Source organism: Pleuronectes platessa, chromosome 9 (assembly GCF_947347685.1).
Source record: "Pleuronectes platessa chromosome 9, fPlePla1.1, whole genome shotgun sequence".
Classification (NCBI taxonomy): domain Eukaryota; kingdom Metazoa; phylum Chordata; class Actinopteri; order Pleuronectiformes; family Pleuronectidae; genus Pleuronectes; species Pleuronectes platessa.
In genome coordinates this window covers 20,902,991-20,919,286 of record NC_070634.1, presented here as the reverse complement: position 1 = coordinate 20,919,286, position 16,296 = coordinate 20,902,991, and the positions used below count along the sequence as shown (strand labels likewise).

General features: G+C 40.9%; 1 protein-coding gene across 1 annotated transcript in view; it reads right to left on the bottom strand.

The window, feature by feature from the left end:
• Positions 1–537: 537 nt before the first annotated feature.
• LOC128447577 (homer protein homolog 3) overlaps positions 538–16,296 on the bottom strand; it is a 39,590-nt gene continuing 23,831 nt past the window's right edge. The window contains exons 6-11 of the mRNA XM_053429744.1: positions 15,335–15,343; positions 12,605–12,741; positions 9,118–9,274; positions 5,780–5,890; positions 4,761–4,841; positions 538–3,125 (exon numbers count right to left, since the gene is read on the bottom strand). Of these exons, the coding sequence (XP_053285719.1) occupies positions 2,940–3,125; positions 4,761–4,841; positions 5,780–5,890; positions 9,118–9,274; positions 12,605–12,741; positions 15,335–15,343 (681 nt within the window). The 3' untranslated portion in view covers positions 538–2,939. The remainder of the gene's footprint in view (positions 3,126–4,760; positions 4,842–5,779; positions 5,891–9,117; positions 9,275–12,604; positions 12,742–15,334; positions 15,344–16,296) is intronic.

Here is a 16,296-nt window from a genome sequence, read left to right as displayed (position 1 = left end):
GTGTAATATCCCCATAATCCTGCTCCCAAATAGTCTTAAATACGAGGTAGATTTGTCCTATAAACTTGTAGGGACACTAATAGTAAAGATGCAACTAATGTTTTAATATTAAAGTAGAACAAACCTGTTAATATAGTGTAATGTAAACACTAATGTGCTTTTCCTCTTTTTTAACTCATACATCCATTTATCATGAAGAGAAGACCTCTCCGGCTGACCTCTCATCTCGGAGGTCAGCGGGAAGTCGGGTCTAGATATGGGGCAGAGATAGTTTCCTCTTTCTCTTTAAACAGAAATTCCTAAGGTATTGATGGTGTGGCTGTGTGGCCACTTTACACTGGAATACGGCTGCTGTGAAGCTGAGTATCTGACAGTAACGGTGAGCTGGTGCTGAGGAGCCACTTACGTCTGAATCTTCTCCATGTTTGATAAAAAGCTGATAACTTCCAATTCTAATCTTTTAAACAAGTGAGAGAAAATAAATTAACAGATGTCATAACCTACAAGTTACTTGAATCCACAAGGAACAGGCATCTATGCAAAAAAAAAAACTTTATTGCTGATTCAGTCATATACTTGCATGTAGCAGCTGAGGCCCCAAATGCCAGATGGTGTAGCAACTGTCAAAGTGATGAAGTCTTAAAACAATAAAGTGATCAATGCAGTAACATTAACATTACTACTGCATTAGGTTTGATGAAATGGCTGAGGTGATCATTGGGAACTGCACAAAAGAAAATCTCAAAGAAACTGCGAAGGAGTAATAATAAATACACCATCAGTTGACAATGGCAGAAGCCTCACAAGGTGTTAATGGCTGGTCAGTGTAATAATGCTACAACGGTGTCCGGCAAACTTATGACATGGACAGATTTAGTCTTCTGACCTGCTTGGATCGCATTCGGACGATGTTTGTCATCATCAGTGGAAGCTACTGCATCATCAGTTGTGAGGAGCTGCACCTCAACTGTACCTACATTACCGTCATGTGAAGAAATCCATAACTCATCAGCAGAGGGTGAGAAGCGAAGACCGATAGTGTGCGTCAGAAGTTCACATACAAAGCTTGACGGACAAGTCAATTAAGTACCCAGTCGCTAAAACTACTGCAGTTGTGCTTTTTTTAAACTGGAGGTGGCACGCTGCTGAGTAACGTGCGTCACTTTACTCGGCAGGTACGGGGGCTTCTGCCGAGCTCATGCAGTGCTCTCTAATGATCTACGCTCTGCCGCTTCACTAAGCCTCAGGGTTATTATTACTAGAATGGTAAAACTGTGGTGTCGTGAAGCACAAAGTACACAAAGTAGAACGAGATTAATTTGTGTGAACACGGACCAAAACAACAACAACAACAAAAAACTTGTAAACAACAAAGTAGACAAAATTAAAGTTGGCACAGACATTTTCTAAATCAGGTTCAGCTCATCAGGATCAACCTGTCAGAGGCCGGTGGAGAGGAGCAATCCACCAGCTGCAGCTTGATGTCCCACCTAGACTGTGAGGAACTCATCGATGGACCTGAATGATGGAGTGAGAGGTGAGAGAGAGAGAGAGGCAGTCCTTATGAAACATGAGCTGGTGATCCTCAGACCACAACGGGAGCAGGTTGTTTTTTGTCTTCTCTTGTGTTGATGTTGGAGCAGTGGTCCAGTGCAGGGTGCTGATGGTGAACCGGAACTGACTGTCTTCAGGGTCTTTGCCTCCATGTGTTCTGACCACAACCAAACTCCTGCTGGGTGCATCTCCACAGCCCAAATAAACAAAAGCTTGTTATTGTACAAAAGACGACGTGTTTCTTGATTAGCTTGATTAGCTTGATTATTTTGTAATTGCCACACTAGCTCTCACTTTTTAAGATTCACCGGTAGCATGGGAAACGTTAGATTTAGATTACGAGTGAGCCTCATTAATCTAATGTGAAAATGGGCTTCTGCCAAACTGCACTAAAAAAAGCCTTTATGGGCAGTCGCGGTGGTTTCTATGTGTCCAGCATTATTAAGTATTAATGTTTAGAATAAGTATAAAATGTTATTGTCCATTCAACTTTATTTTTCAACCATCCATCCCTGATGCAGCTCCTGCTGTCAGTTTGACAGGTCGTTAGTTATTTATTGTTCCCAAGTCTTGCTCCTCCTCTCGCTTCTTCCTTCGATAAACTAATGTGCTTATAGATTTAGAAGCAAATCATAATAGATTTTGTATTAAATAATAATAGATAACACCAAAAAAAACTAAAGAACAAGTAGAAAATGCTCCGGCACCTTTTGGACATGTCTTTTCAAAACACTAAATCCCTGTTTAAAAGGTGCTTTGTGCAGAACTGTGTGTTGCTGTGAAGTCATCACTTTTATCACCATAACAACATGAGACCCCTGCTGAAAAGACTTTAAGGGTCTTTCTGCTTCTGCTCTGTACTTTTTACTCTGTTAACTACCAGGTCAGATTTTAACCTTACACATCCGGCTGCTATGACATCAAAATTAGGAGGGGGGGCGCTGTTCTACCAGAGCTATTGGACCTCACCTATTTGAGGGACTTGTCAGTGACGGTGGAGGATGAAAAAATAATTTCATGCTCTTCAGAATTGAGGGACTGAAGGACGTGCAGCTGGTGGGAATTATGACATGGAACAACAAGTAGCAGTGGCCAATTAGAACAAACCTCATTATGCTAATGATTATTATCCCAAGGTGAAAGTAACAATGATGCACGGTGCAGATGGATTATTCTGCACCTGTAAGAGGTTTCTGATTCGTGTGTTTTCCTGCATTGATCCTAGAAAACAGATCCATGAAGGTAAACGCCTGTGTGTGTCTCCCTCCTTTGATTCATATTACTTTGATTCCTCCTCTGCTGTTAAATCAGTGAAACACAAATCAAGGCCACATGAAGGAGACGGGCTCTGACTGTGGAGATGCAGCCCAACCGCCCAACGGAGGCTATTTGTCAACCAGTTTCTCTAGGCTCTGTCTCAGGTCCTTCAGGTCGCAGATTTTGACATCCAGAGCCTCGATGATGCGTAGGACCTCGACCTCCGCCTGCTCCCGCTCCTCCCGGCTGGAGGCCAGTGTGGTCTCGGCGCTCTGAACCCGGTCCTCCAGCTCCGTGTTTCGTCTCTCCAGATCCTGCACACACATTGAATGAAGCAGCATGAGCAATTTATGTCTCTATAATGCGTTTTACTGTCGGGCACACCTCGCGTAGTTGTGCTGCAAATCACTCCTGAGAGCCAAATGTCAAAATGTCAATATTGATTATACAATAATTCCTGCTACTTTTGCCAATTCTGTCCATAAATGACGAACAAATCTTATAATGGTAATCTTATTGTATATATATTTTTTTGTCTGTATGGCTCCTCTATCATAAGTTTAGATGAGCACAAAAGATCAATTGAGAAATTGTATACAATAAATGTATGGCTACATGCCTGCACTTCTACTGTATATTTAAAGTTCATCATGGACCTTGTACATCTGTGTATTGTAACAGGTACAATTCCTTCGAACTGGGACAGAGAGTAACATCGGCTGCAGTTCAGCAGCTTTGGAGCAATTATCCAACTATCAAACTTAGCAGATACAGTCCAATGTGTGGAGGTTCAGCAGATTTGTCATTTGTTGTTGTTGTGAAGTTTCCTTAGAATTTCTTTAGAATTGCTTCAAAGTGCCTCAAAGTGTTTACACTGCAAATCTAAATGTGCAGTTTCCTGTTATTCTCGGGGCCAAATGAACCAATGAATATATTAGAGACTGAGCACAAGGACAACAAAGGTTAAACATGAATATACATTATTCACCACTGACACTGCTACTAAAAATGACAGAGGACCCGGTCAGGCTGATGCAAGATCAGGTTCATCCTCCTGCATTACCATGGTAATTCAATACAATTAGTTTCCTCCTTGAAGCCCTGACCTCACCTGTAGCGACTGGGCTGCTGGTCTGAGCTGCACCTGCTCCTTACAGTGCAGCATCAGTGGGCTCTCTAATGAGTAAAGCATCAGTGCTTTGCAAACAGAGGAAACCAGCACAGAGGCCAGACAGCGAAAGTACAAAACTGACACGTCTTACCACAATAAAAAAAGCTTTGAACCGATACATAAACAAACCAGCAGCAGTTTGCAGAAGTGGGGAACTTAAAAAGAAAATGTTTGAAAGACCTCTTTTTATCTTATTTATCATTTTCTCTTTCCCTTCATGTAAATAAGCAAATTCCAGTTCCTGTCAACCAATCTGATGTAAATATAACCATCATGTACAGTTTACTAAGAAGTTCACTAACCTAAAATGAAAGGATTTGGCCATTGAGGCCGTATGAGCCTCAAATCTGCCTTTTCATGAGTCACATGCTTGGAATGTTTTGAGCGATCGAGGGCGTTTTTCAACCTTTTACTTGATTTCTCTGAGAATGTTTCATGGATCTTGATGGAAAAAGAATCACACACATGTTTAGGGAAGTGATATGTAGTAGCTTGTGCAAAATCCTGTGAATTTAAATGCGGTTTCATAAAGGGGACAGTTGGGCCTAGCCGGAGGTATTTTCTGTTATCTCTCCCTGCTTGTATTTATAATATACAACTGTTTTATTCATTCTGCTATCAGCACTCCCCAGAAGAAGAGATATTGTATCTCGACGGGACGTTTTAGGTTAAATAAAGGATGAATAGATAAATACGAGACACCAGTAGCAGAACAGCGTTGTGGAAAGCAATGGGCCGAGTTAGGAAACGTAAAGAAACACTACTGCTCGTCAGTTACCTGCAGTCTCTGCGTGGCATCTTCTCTCTCCCTCTCCAGCTCGCTCACATCGGTTTTCTTGCTCTGTAGATTGTGAATTTCCTGCAAACACAAGTCATTTCAAACCGTTAAAACATCATAACGCCTCCAATTTATACCCACACACGGAACATCCCGGTTTATCGCAATAGTGCAGCACTCGTCTTTTTGTTTCACACCAAAATACTTCAATCCATATACCTGGATGTGGCTCTAAAGGACGCTGAGTCATTAATCATGCACCAGGATCGAGGAGAGATTTGGGACACCTTGATGTTTGTGAGGAAGAGGCGGGTTTTGCCTCCAGGGAAACAAGCCGCCGCCACCTCACACAAATCCCACAGCCAAGAGTGGAAGTATAGTTCAAATGATGGGACAGCCATGGTTATTTTAATGAGGCTGCAGTTTTCAATGAATATTTCCTTTTTATTTATCCAAGCAAAATGGCTTTTGGCTGATCGCGCCCAGCATGCATTCTGATGGACAAGGACGTGGTCCAAACAAACATAAAATGTACTTTTTCTCCATGAAAATGAATGTTAAAGCATGAATAGAAAAGATTACTAAATGAAAAGTTATATCTTATTAAAAACCTCTCTTTAGGGTCGACCAAAGCAATGAAGAAATACAAGAGAAAGAGAAATGTCACACATTCTTCCTTTTTTCTTTTTTGTCCATATCCACAATGAGTTTTTAAACATTTTACCAATACATTATCTTCAGGACAAGATATAAACTAAAAGATTTAAGCCAGAACAGTCCCAATAAAACCATGTAAAGATGAATTATTGAACACATTTTCAACCTGGCTTTTCTAGCTCTACTCACATAATCCTGGCTTTACAAATAAAAGGTTTTACTCAGCGATTTAATTGTTTTATAAATGTGAATGAACGTGCTGGTGTATTCTGTATTGCTCCCCACACGGAGCTTCATGTGAGGCTGTTAGATTCAGTCGATCTGCACAGTGTGGAGTGTGTGGAGCAGACTGGGTGTCTTGCCTGGTCTCTGGCGCTCAGCAGGGCCTCCAGCTCCTCCAGCGAGCGGTTCAGCTCCTCTCTACCAGTCTGAGCGGCAGCAGGATGCCCCAGCTGGGCCTCCAGATCCTCCACCTGGAGTGCACCCGCACACAATCACACACAAACACACGAATGAGAGAGAGAGAGAGAGTCAGATAGTCAATACAATCAAAAACTAGGAGGGCAATCAGATATAGGCTGATTGGCCACTTTATCACCGTACAACATAAACATGTATTAAGATCAGATTTGTTTGAATTATATTTTTCAAAATGCTCACTTTTAACTATGAATGATAATAAAATTGTTGATAGTTTTTGACCCCCTTAAAATTCACAAAACCATTATCTGGATCTGAAGCAACGTTCACCTGTTCATAGATATCAACACTTTACATGTGCTTGATTCTTTTATTAATAGCGCTGTGTTATATATTTGGGCATTTCACAGAAACGATGGTAACACATTGAAGTACTCCGATCCTCTCAATTCATACCCTGAGCCTAGAAATAATATTTCAAGTTATCAAATTAGGAGCTGGAATCAGATGATTTGATGATGTAATCAAACCAGTGAGTCCTCGTGGGTCGTGGGAACCGCCTGATATGGTTTCTGCCTAATCTGTTAATGGACAAAGATGAGAGAGACAACTCTGCTCGGTGGAGGTGAAAGTGAAAAGAGTCAAATGAAATCCATCTCATTAGAGAGGTTATCAGACGAAGGGATGTTGAAAAGGTGAAATAAACCAAACGCACACAGTGTAATTTAATGAAGTCTCAGATTAACACAGAGCTCTTCACCTCCAATGAAAACATGGCTATCAGCCAGAATAGCATGAGGAGGTTTTTACATAACAGCAGCGTTGTACAAATGCAATAATATAATCACTTAGAAATCAACACACACACACACGCACACACACACACACACAAACTGTATGTTTGATGATTACTACTGATGGAATAGATGGAAACCAAGAGGGTCATCGCCTTCCGCCCACACATGCTCACACACACATACAGAGTCAGAAGTGAAAGCAGCATTCAGCATCACTCTGCTCTGCAATCTGCAAATAGTAAAGGACAGTTTCTTGATTCATTTACTCTCTTTGAGTCCTCACAACACACACACACACACACACACACACACACACTTCGATGCTTCTAAAGAAAACAGCTTTACTGCCAATGGTCACAGAACTGAAAATAAATTTGCTGTAAGAACTTGACTTGATGAATCATGATAAATATTTTTCCCGCCCTGGGAGCAAAGAGGCTGAGAAGGACGAGCTGTTCAGCCTTTCAAGTTTCTTTTCCTAGATGCAGTTTAAGGTTTGAACTTCACCGTTTGAGTTTGATCTGCAGCTCGGACCCAAACATGGTCACTGACACTCACGGCTTCAGCTCCCACTCGACTCTGCTTGTTGTAAATCAGAAGCAGGCTCAAGTGATGTTTCATGTGGACAGTTTGAAAAATTGTGGTTTGTTCAATGTAGATTTTGTTTGTATAAATCTCTGTTTTAATCGAGTCCAGCCTGTTTATGTCTGAGCGCAGACAAATTATTAAAAGGTTTACACAGCAATTATTCTGACCTTTCCCTTGATTGGATTGAATCAAATCAAGCCATGCATGCCAGTGTGATTTCCAGATGCTGTATGAAACGTGACATATGATGAAACCCGACATGATCTCAGCTGACAGGTGAAGCATGTGCTGGCCAGCTGTCAACAGGATGTTTATCTTTTACCCAGTTACTTATAAAATTCCTCCACTGCAGGCAAAACAAATTAATATATTAGGAATTACAAAATGACACAAACATTTATTGGAATCAGAAGAATCACCATGTTTCTTAGTGTTCTCATAGTTTTGGATGCACATCAAATTTCTATAGAATTGATTTGGGAGTTGTGAGTGTGGTGTCGGTTCCGGTTTTTGCAGTTTGATTAGAAATCTCACAATATTAATTAATTAAACAGACCCAATTAAAACTGCAGCAAAACATATTTTGAACGGCTTTCATGTCCTACTCTAGGCTTATTTAATATATTTGGAACTGCTTTGACATTTAAAAGGTACTTAAAATGACGTAAAATACAAGTTCCCTGAGTTACAGCCAAAAGTTCTCATTAAAACGGAGCAGGGGTCAGAGTGAACCCAGAAATCCTCCCTGAGCCTTCCTGTGGCAGATCGACTTCAACATGGCCGAAACCGAGAGTGTGACGAGGGAGCGTCCGCCAGCCAACGCCAACCTCTCTCCGCCTGCTCCTCTGGTGATTTATCTTCGTCCCGCAACTGGGGCACGGGGGGGGAGGGGGGGGAAGCAGTATAGGGTGTCCTGTCCCCAGAAAAAAAAAAAAACATCCCTGCCCCCCCGTCAAACAGCCCTTTGCCAAACCCTTGGGGCCTGCTCTACTTCTCGCCACCTGGTTGACTTTGCTGCAGTCAGTCTGTAGCTGTGTGTGTATGTATTTACAATGGAAGTGGGGGGGTATCCTTCACCTGGACTCGGAGCGAGGGATGAATCTACAAAGAGGACCAGAAATAAAAGGCCAGTTTTTATGCCACTGGTGATGATAGTGTCATCGCCGTCAAACTGCTGCAGCACTCAACTCTGTGGCACTGTAGAGGCCTTGTTAGGTTGGAGCAAGGGCATAATGTCCCCTCTCTAAATTAAAGATGAAATGTCTGCTTGCTCGCCCTGCGATTATCTCGGGAGCCTGTCAACAGAAATATCCTGTCAAGTGTGTGTGTGTGTGTGTGTGTGTATATCTGTGTGTGTGTGTGTGTGTATCTGTGTGTGTGTGTGTGTGCTGGATGAAAAATGCCCCTGCAGTTTGGGACAGACCAAGTCAGAGTGGGGATTTTACTGTGATACAAGAGATGCATGAATCAAAAACAACATCACACCCAGTTTCTGAGTGGTCAGAAACGTCAGGAAGGTTTTTCTCTATTTCTGCTTTTAGCAAAGTGTTGACTGAACCTCTTTTTCTTATATTTTGTATTTTTACACCAGTAAATAAATGTATAATTATAATGGTGATGTGAAATTAAAGCCCTAGTTATGTAAATTGCAACTAATTGGTTGCAATTTGCAATCTAACATAAATTTGCTCAAGCTTGATTATTGTGCAGCCTTATAAGAAAGTTTTGTTCATAGATTTGTTCATGAAAGATTTGAATTATTTTGTTCTAACTGCTAAGTTTCTTTTTCTACTTTTTACGTTATATTATAATACAAATTCGTTGCAGATTATATCAAACATCAATAGTTTCATGCTGCCGTTATGTTGGAGTTCTTTTGTTCACGCTGTCGTCACCTGGTCTCGCAGGCGATCCGTCTCCTCCTGGTACTCAGCCAGCTGTTTCTTCCACTCATCCACGCTGCTGTTGGCCTCCTCCAGCGCCTCCACCAGTTTGGCGTTACTGTCCTGCAGGGTGAAGAGCTCAGCCTCCAGGTTTATCTCACACATGGACCTGAGGAGAAGCCACAAGAGGTTGGTTTCCATTCGAAGCTCTAATAGTATTTATCCTGGCCGCTGTGACGCAGGGACCTGTAGATACAACACTCACACAACCCCACTGTATAAAAGTTGTTATGCTAGACAAAAAGGTGTCGTGCAGTTGGCAGGACATGACATTTAAATCCCACTGTGGAAATTATGTGTTTTATTCTTTGCTCATTCAGCGCACGTCTGAAAGCAGCTATATACACACTCAATCTATTTGTACCATCAGAAATACTTATCAGTGTGAAAGGCATGGGTCTGGTTGGATGCTACAGCCGCAGAGAAGCAGAGATAATGAGGTAATGAAGTGAAACATTTATAATATGTTGCACCAGCTGTTTTGAGATATGTGATGGGACATTAAATGAATTTCAAAGAGCCTGTAAGCACATGGATTTCGATAGATCCAGAGATGAGTGAAACTCGAAGATGTCTGACTTGTTTCCTCAATGTCTTTTTACTTTTAGATTTATTTCGCACTATATTTAATAGAAAGAAATAGTTTTACTCTGATGTACAAACTGATTTTTACTTGCCTCGTACACTCAACCTGTGTGTACAGAATGAACAGACTCAGCTCTTCTTTTTTTATTTAACTTTAAACTTTATTTTATTTTATTGTCCTTTTTCTATTTCTTTATTGTCTGGTCTACCTCATTTTGACCTGTCTGCAGCTCTATTAAGTGGAGTTCCCTGATGTGTGGATCAATAAAGTTCTATCTAATCTATCTTTCTTGCTATACGGTCTATAAAAGGTCCATGTCACACAAGTTTTATCACTAATTAGTCCAGCATGGGGTCAAAAGCTACATTCCAGGGTTGATCATTTTCAGTCTAGGTGTTAAAATTAAAATATTCCCCGGTGGAATGTAAAAAACAAGGCGACAGGTGATGTGCCGTCTCTATGGCAGCGTGGGGAAGTGAGATCAGCTCCTGTCTGCCAGTAAAGGTCAGGATTCAATTGGGATATCTAATAAACCAGTGAGCTGTCTGATGGGACCATGGGGTTCAGGAGGCTGAGTCTTTGCCATGACGACCAAACTAACAGCGTGGCAACCATAAAACGACTCATCACAGCAGAGGAGAGAAAAACCTGGATGAGCTCATGACAATCATAAACTCAAATGACCTGGATGATACGATGCACAGCACTCAAGGACAAGTGAGATGATTTTTTTGTGTGTGTGCTTCAGATGGAAGGTGAGTGATCAATAACGGCCAAGGTAATAATAACTATGAGCTGCTAAATTCAGTGTAGTTCAGGCCTGGGCAGTCTGAACTGAACACACACACATACACACACATCCCCATATTATAATGATCAGGCCCATTTTAGGGGTCTGATATCTGATATTTCTGAGTGTGTGAAGTTATGTGCAGCTTGTTTGAATTTAAGTGTTTGGCTTTGGAAGAGTGTCATCATAGTTGTTTTTCTGTCTACTCTGCAGTATTATATTATAATATTAAATGTCCTTCCATCCTGGAAGTTGGACACTTCATCTATTTCTCCCTTTCCAAAGCTCCTCCATTTCTCAGACTGAAACTCGATTGTGTATCTTTTTTTCTTCATGAAGACAGAGTAAAACTCCCCATGACAGGATGACCTTCATTTGAAATCTTAGATGAGACCCTTACTTTTTTACTCGTGAGTATTTCCATACTTTTTCAAAAGGCAGAATATGTGTGAGTTACAGACACAGATCTTTTTCAGTTTCTTTATATTTTCTGATCCTTGGAAAAGTGCCACTGCTTCTTCTCTGCTAGCAGGTATCCTAACAGAGAGAAACGGCTCAGCAGCAGTGTGTGCACCGGCTCAGCCATGTGGACGGACAACAGTATGTTCCCTGTGACGCTGCCTAACATTAACTACCTGTCTATCTCCAAGACCTGGGAACAGCTTTCAGGGGATTTGGGGAACAAGTTAAACCATGAGCCAGAGAACAAATATATACATTTTTTCGACAAACACTTAAATGAAACCATGATGAAAAAGAAACTACGTGATGCTGATTAACTTCTATTGTGAAAATAACAAATGTACTTCATTCAATTCAATTCAATATCTTGTAAGTCCCCCTCCTCCTCTAACAGAGAACATGAATTTAGCACTTTGAGAGAGTATCAGTCGGAGCTGAACAAAGTGCTTTGGGCATTTACATCTGCTGATGTTGCCAAGATGAGGATCACACATTGGATTCAAACCTTTGTCGTTAACTTTCCAAACACCGACATAGAAAATGACCATTCCACTACTCCCACACACACACGCATGCATGCACACACACACGAACACAGAGCTCTCTCGTCGTTTCATTTTAATATGTATTTTATGTCGATGTGTTTTGAGTGCTACTGTTATTATTCTCATGCTGTGTTTGCTTGAAGCCAAATACTCTTCCATAAACATCAGAAGTTCCAGGAGAACATTTCACAGCACGTTGTCTCTCTCTCTCTCTCTCTCTCTTCTTCCCTCTTTCTTATTTTTATTGCTGGATGCTCTCTCTTATCTTTTCATCAAGTGTAGAGTCTAAACATCATACACTCATGAAGATTAATTATGACATTATTACATTTTGCTACTGTTATCTATTGTCTCCCTTTAATAAGGACCACACAAGGTGGATGTAATCAAGAGAATTCAGAACAATAAAAACCATCGGGGGATAATTTTAACTTCTTTATATTATAATCCTGCCATTTTATAATGATGAATGGCAGTAGGACTTCATGATCCTACCATACAAGCATCATTTTTTGTATTTATTTATATTGATATATATATTGATATCATATATTTAAATGCTTACAGGCTTTAGACTGTCTCTGTAGCTCTATTATCTGTGGATATATCTTGAAAATGTGTATTTCAGAATGTATTTTTGTTGAGATTGACCCAAACTGCTCCAAAACTTATCTGGAGATAATATTCCCACCAAGTTCGGTGAAAATCCGTCCATACGATATTGACTTATTTTGAACTGACTGTGACTTTAAGTGGTGTTAATAATGAGATTCTTTTAGAGGCCGACCACACGTGTGAAACTCTGCATCACTGATCATTGATTATCAATGAAAAGTCTCATTAGGTTCATGAAAACTGATTTAAATTTCCTCACGCACTCAAAACTAAACAGAAAAAGTTAGAATTAAATGTAAAGGTGTTTTACCCTTGAATCACAGAGGGGTTTATCGTGGCTCGTCTTAAAGTTATTTAGGTTGTTAAATTTTCTTTTGTCCAAACAATGCAAGGTGTAAATGTTGTGTGCAACGTAAAAATAAAAAGATCATCATCAGTTACCCTTCAGACAGCATCTTCTTGACTCTCTCCTTCTCTGCCGTCAGTTCCACTTCGGCGCTCTTACTGCGGAACAGCTTCTCCTCGCCCGGCCCGTTAACGGTCAACAGCGGCGGCGAGTGTCGCTCCTCCGACAACTCCTAGATCAACGACAGAGGAATCAACAGGATCATAAATAAAAGGGCTTCTTAGAAACCAAAGCAAAATGAAAAGAGAGCTGAGATAAATCCATTAATCAATTCAGTTGATAGGAAATTTATCAGCAACTATTTTGATCATCAAATTATTGTCTTGAGTTGGAATTGAAGGTTTTCACTGTGATGCATGAGTAAAATAAACATCTTTGAATATTGGATTGTCGGACAAAAACAAGTCACCTGACAACAATAAAACCACTTTTTAGAACAAGTATCTAATCAATGAATCAAGAATGTTAGTATGTTAATTTATAGTAATAAAAGAAAGGGCTTGATAAACCAGCATCTTTATTTTAGAAATGCTTAAGATTATGCTGTAAATCATTATGAGGAGTCCTTAACATCTATCTGATTAGAGAACAAGATTGTGACATGATTTGTCTTCTACATTATTTCATAAAGAGTGAAAGCTCTATATGAAGTTAAACTCTCCAATGTGTCAATTTGGATATATTCAAACATTACTGACTTTATATGTAACTAAATTGAGCAGATATATGATTTGGGCTCAGAGGTCCCGGCCTCTCGGGCTGTTGACAGACACGTCAGCGTCTCTGCTGTGAATTCAGACCTGTCATCAGAACCAAATGGACTCGACACAGCAGCATGACAGGACAGGGCCCCTGTCAGCGCTCGAACAGGATCCATGTCGAGCGAGCAGCCGTGTGTGGAGCCCAGCTGCCTTCTTCTCAAACACAGATCTGATTCAACAGATGACTGAACAGCTCCCGTTCAAAAAAGTTCATCTGGAGTTTACGCACGTGGCAGTGAAACTGTTTATCACAGCTGAATTGTAACATAGCTATTATCTTAGGATCAAATAATAAAGATAATTTATTTTTGTTGAGATCTTTTTTTCATTTTATTTTGTTAATTAAAAGTTTTTGTATGTAATTTTCATGATATCTTTACCATGAACATAACCTGCTGTTCTTTACAAGTTCCTAACAAAACTTTAAATTAATAACAGGACATGACAAATCCACCATGTGGTAGGAGTCAGGAAAGACCCCTTGAGCTTTGTGCTCTACGGAGATTGTGTCATTCTAGTTAATACTAAAACTTCATAATTGCTTGATTTCCCCCGAGAAAAATAAACGATATTGTGTCGAGACTAGAGCGACAACAGTTCATGTAGAACAATAACATACAGAGGATTTAAAAAGAAGCAACCAACTCACTCATTACACAACTGATCTGTAGTTGGAACATTTAATGGATCTGCAGAATGCTCTCCTCGCTCTTAGTTCACAGTCTGGTTAGTACACTTCAACATATAAATGAGGTTATATTATATACATATTATATTGTTTCTGTGCAACACAAGATCAGCAGCTTTGACTTTTTAACAGACTTCTTGAGAAGTATCGTCGGCTATAAAAATGAAGGTTAAATAAAGTGAATGGTGATAAAGTACGAGGGGAACAATTCCTCTTCCTCTAGTGTCATAAAGAGACTTGGAATGTGACATTGCAGAATGCAGATGGCTTGACTCCAGCCCCGGAACTTACAAGTCTAACCAATGGGCTTTGATACTTTCCCTCCCTGCTGCCCAGAAATGAGTTTGAGCTTCCTTTTTCTGAACCATTTTCTCCAGTTTGAGGCTGTGTGTGCATGTGTGTGTGTGTGTGTGTGTGTGTGTGTGTGACTGTCTGTGTGTGCGTGTGTGTGTGTGTGCGTGTGTGCATGCTCCATCTCCCTTTTTAAAAGCGTGCAGATGAATTAACTCAGGCACATTTCTCCCCCCCCCCCCGTTGCCTTCTGTGTTTGTCTTCCTGCATAGAAACCTGAGCTTGTCAACGGGCGAGTGCCTCAGTGAAGCACTACTGCCCTGCACTTACTGCAGAAAGAAAAACGCCTGTATTATTAATTTAAGGTTGCCTGGCTGTACCCCAGTCGCTCCCCTGAGGACGACACTTAATTATCTGCACCTCATCAGCTCTCACTGTCCTTACACGTGCACATGTCAATAAAACAGTGTCCAGGAGAAGGAAGCAGAGAGCAAAGCGAGAATCAAAGCCAAGGCGACTCCAGTCCAGGCCCCGAGCCGACGGATCGGCTCAGCATGCCCCTGAATAATTCATACCGCGGGTCATGTTTAAGTCATAAATGGGATTACAAATTTACAGCAGTTATTTTTTCTGCATGTTGTTCACTAACTGGCTGAGTAGAAAACAAGGCAGAGACATTAAGAGCACAAACATGCAAGCGACCATCTACTGATTGAGAGTTTACATTTTTCAAAAGGACATTTCTGTTTATTTGTTCTGCTCTCTGAAGATCTACTTGAGTAAATGTTCAATCTGCTGGTGTCGGTAACAAAGCTCTTTTTTCTCAGGCAGAAAACCCCAGCTGTGTTCTGAAGCTAAATCTGTTCTGATGTCAAATGTGATCAGACTCCAGATGAATTATTAAGCATGATAGTCCGTGCAACGCTACGTCTGTGAACGCCGCTTCAACAAAAGAAGATCTTTGTCATGTTTGCGTATTTTTTTTTTGTTTGTGTTGTGGGCTGCAGGAGTGTGTTTTCACGCACCTGGGAGAGCTGAGAGACGAATGATGTGTCCCATGATGCATCGGGAGAACAGAGAAGGAAGGGGATATGAGGAGAGAAAGCAAAAACAGTCATTAGATAATTAAAGCCACGCATTACGCACTTTTATTATAATCCCATACTGATCCGTCCTGTTCCCAGTTCATCAAAGCTTCACTGTTTTCAACATTCAACCTTCGTCTCTGCAGGACTTGGTGGATTTTTACATCTCTGGTTTGTTTGAGTTGAGAGACGAAGAGGAGGATAACCAGCCGGAGCAGTGAAGGCTAAAGAGACGATGAAAACAAACTGTATCCACAAAAGAAGAGGAGATCAGAGTCCCCACCCACACTGTTTGAGTGGCAGGCGATATCCCTTGGAAACGCTGTGACTTAGCCAAAATAGACGAAGGCGGAACAAAGACGGAGGTGGAATAAATGTTTCACCATCAGCAAAGTGAAATCTAAGAACACCTCAATACAACCTGCAAAATAAAAGGTTCATACAGAGAAGCAGAAACTTCATAAAAAATGTTAGGGGCCCTGAGAGGAGGTGAAATATTGTGATCGATGGGATCTCGCAGATATGTAAAATATTAAGCAGCTTCTCTGAGAGCTTTCATCAGGACGTCTCTGCACCACTGTTCATCTGGGCTACAGCTCCACTGGTTTACTTATTTATCTGAGCTTCAGTCCATTTGCTCCCAAAAGCTCCTGTTTCTACACTCAAGTGTTTCCAGACCGTAAAACCGGATTTACTTATTCATGCCTAAATGCACCAGAGATACTGTGTACACACACACACACACGCGTGTGCACGCACCTTAATCTAACCTAAAACCATGTCTTCACCTACAAATTGAATGATTTATGTTATGTGGATGTGCTGTTTGTCCCCATAAGGAAGAGAGGTCCCCATAATGTGACGGTGTAAACAGACGTAGGTCCTCACAACATGAGTAATAC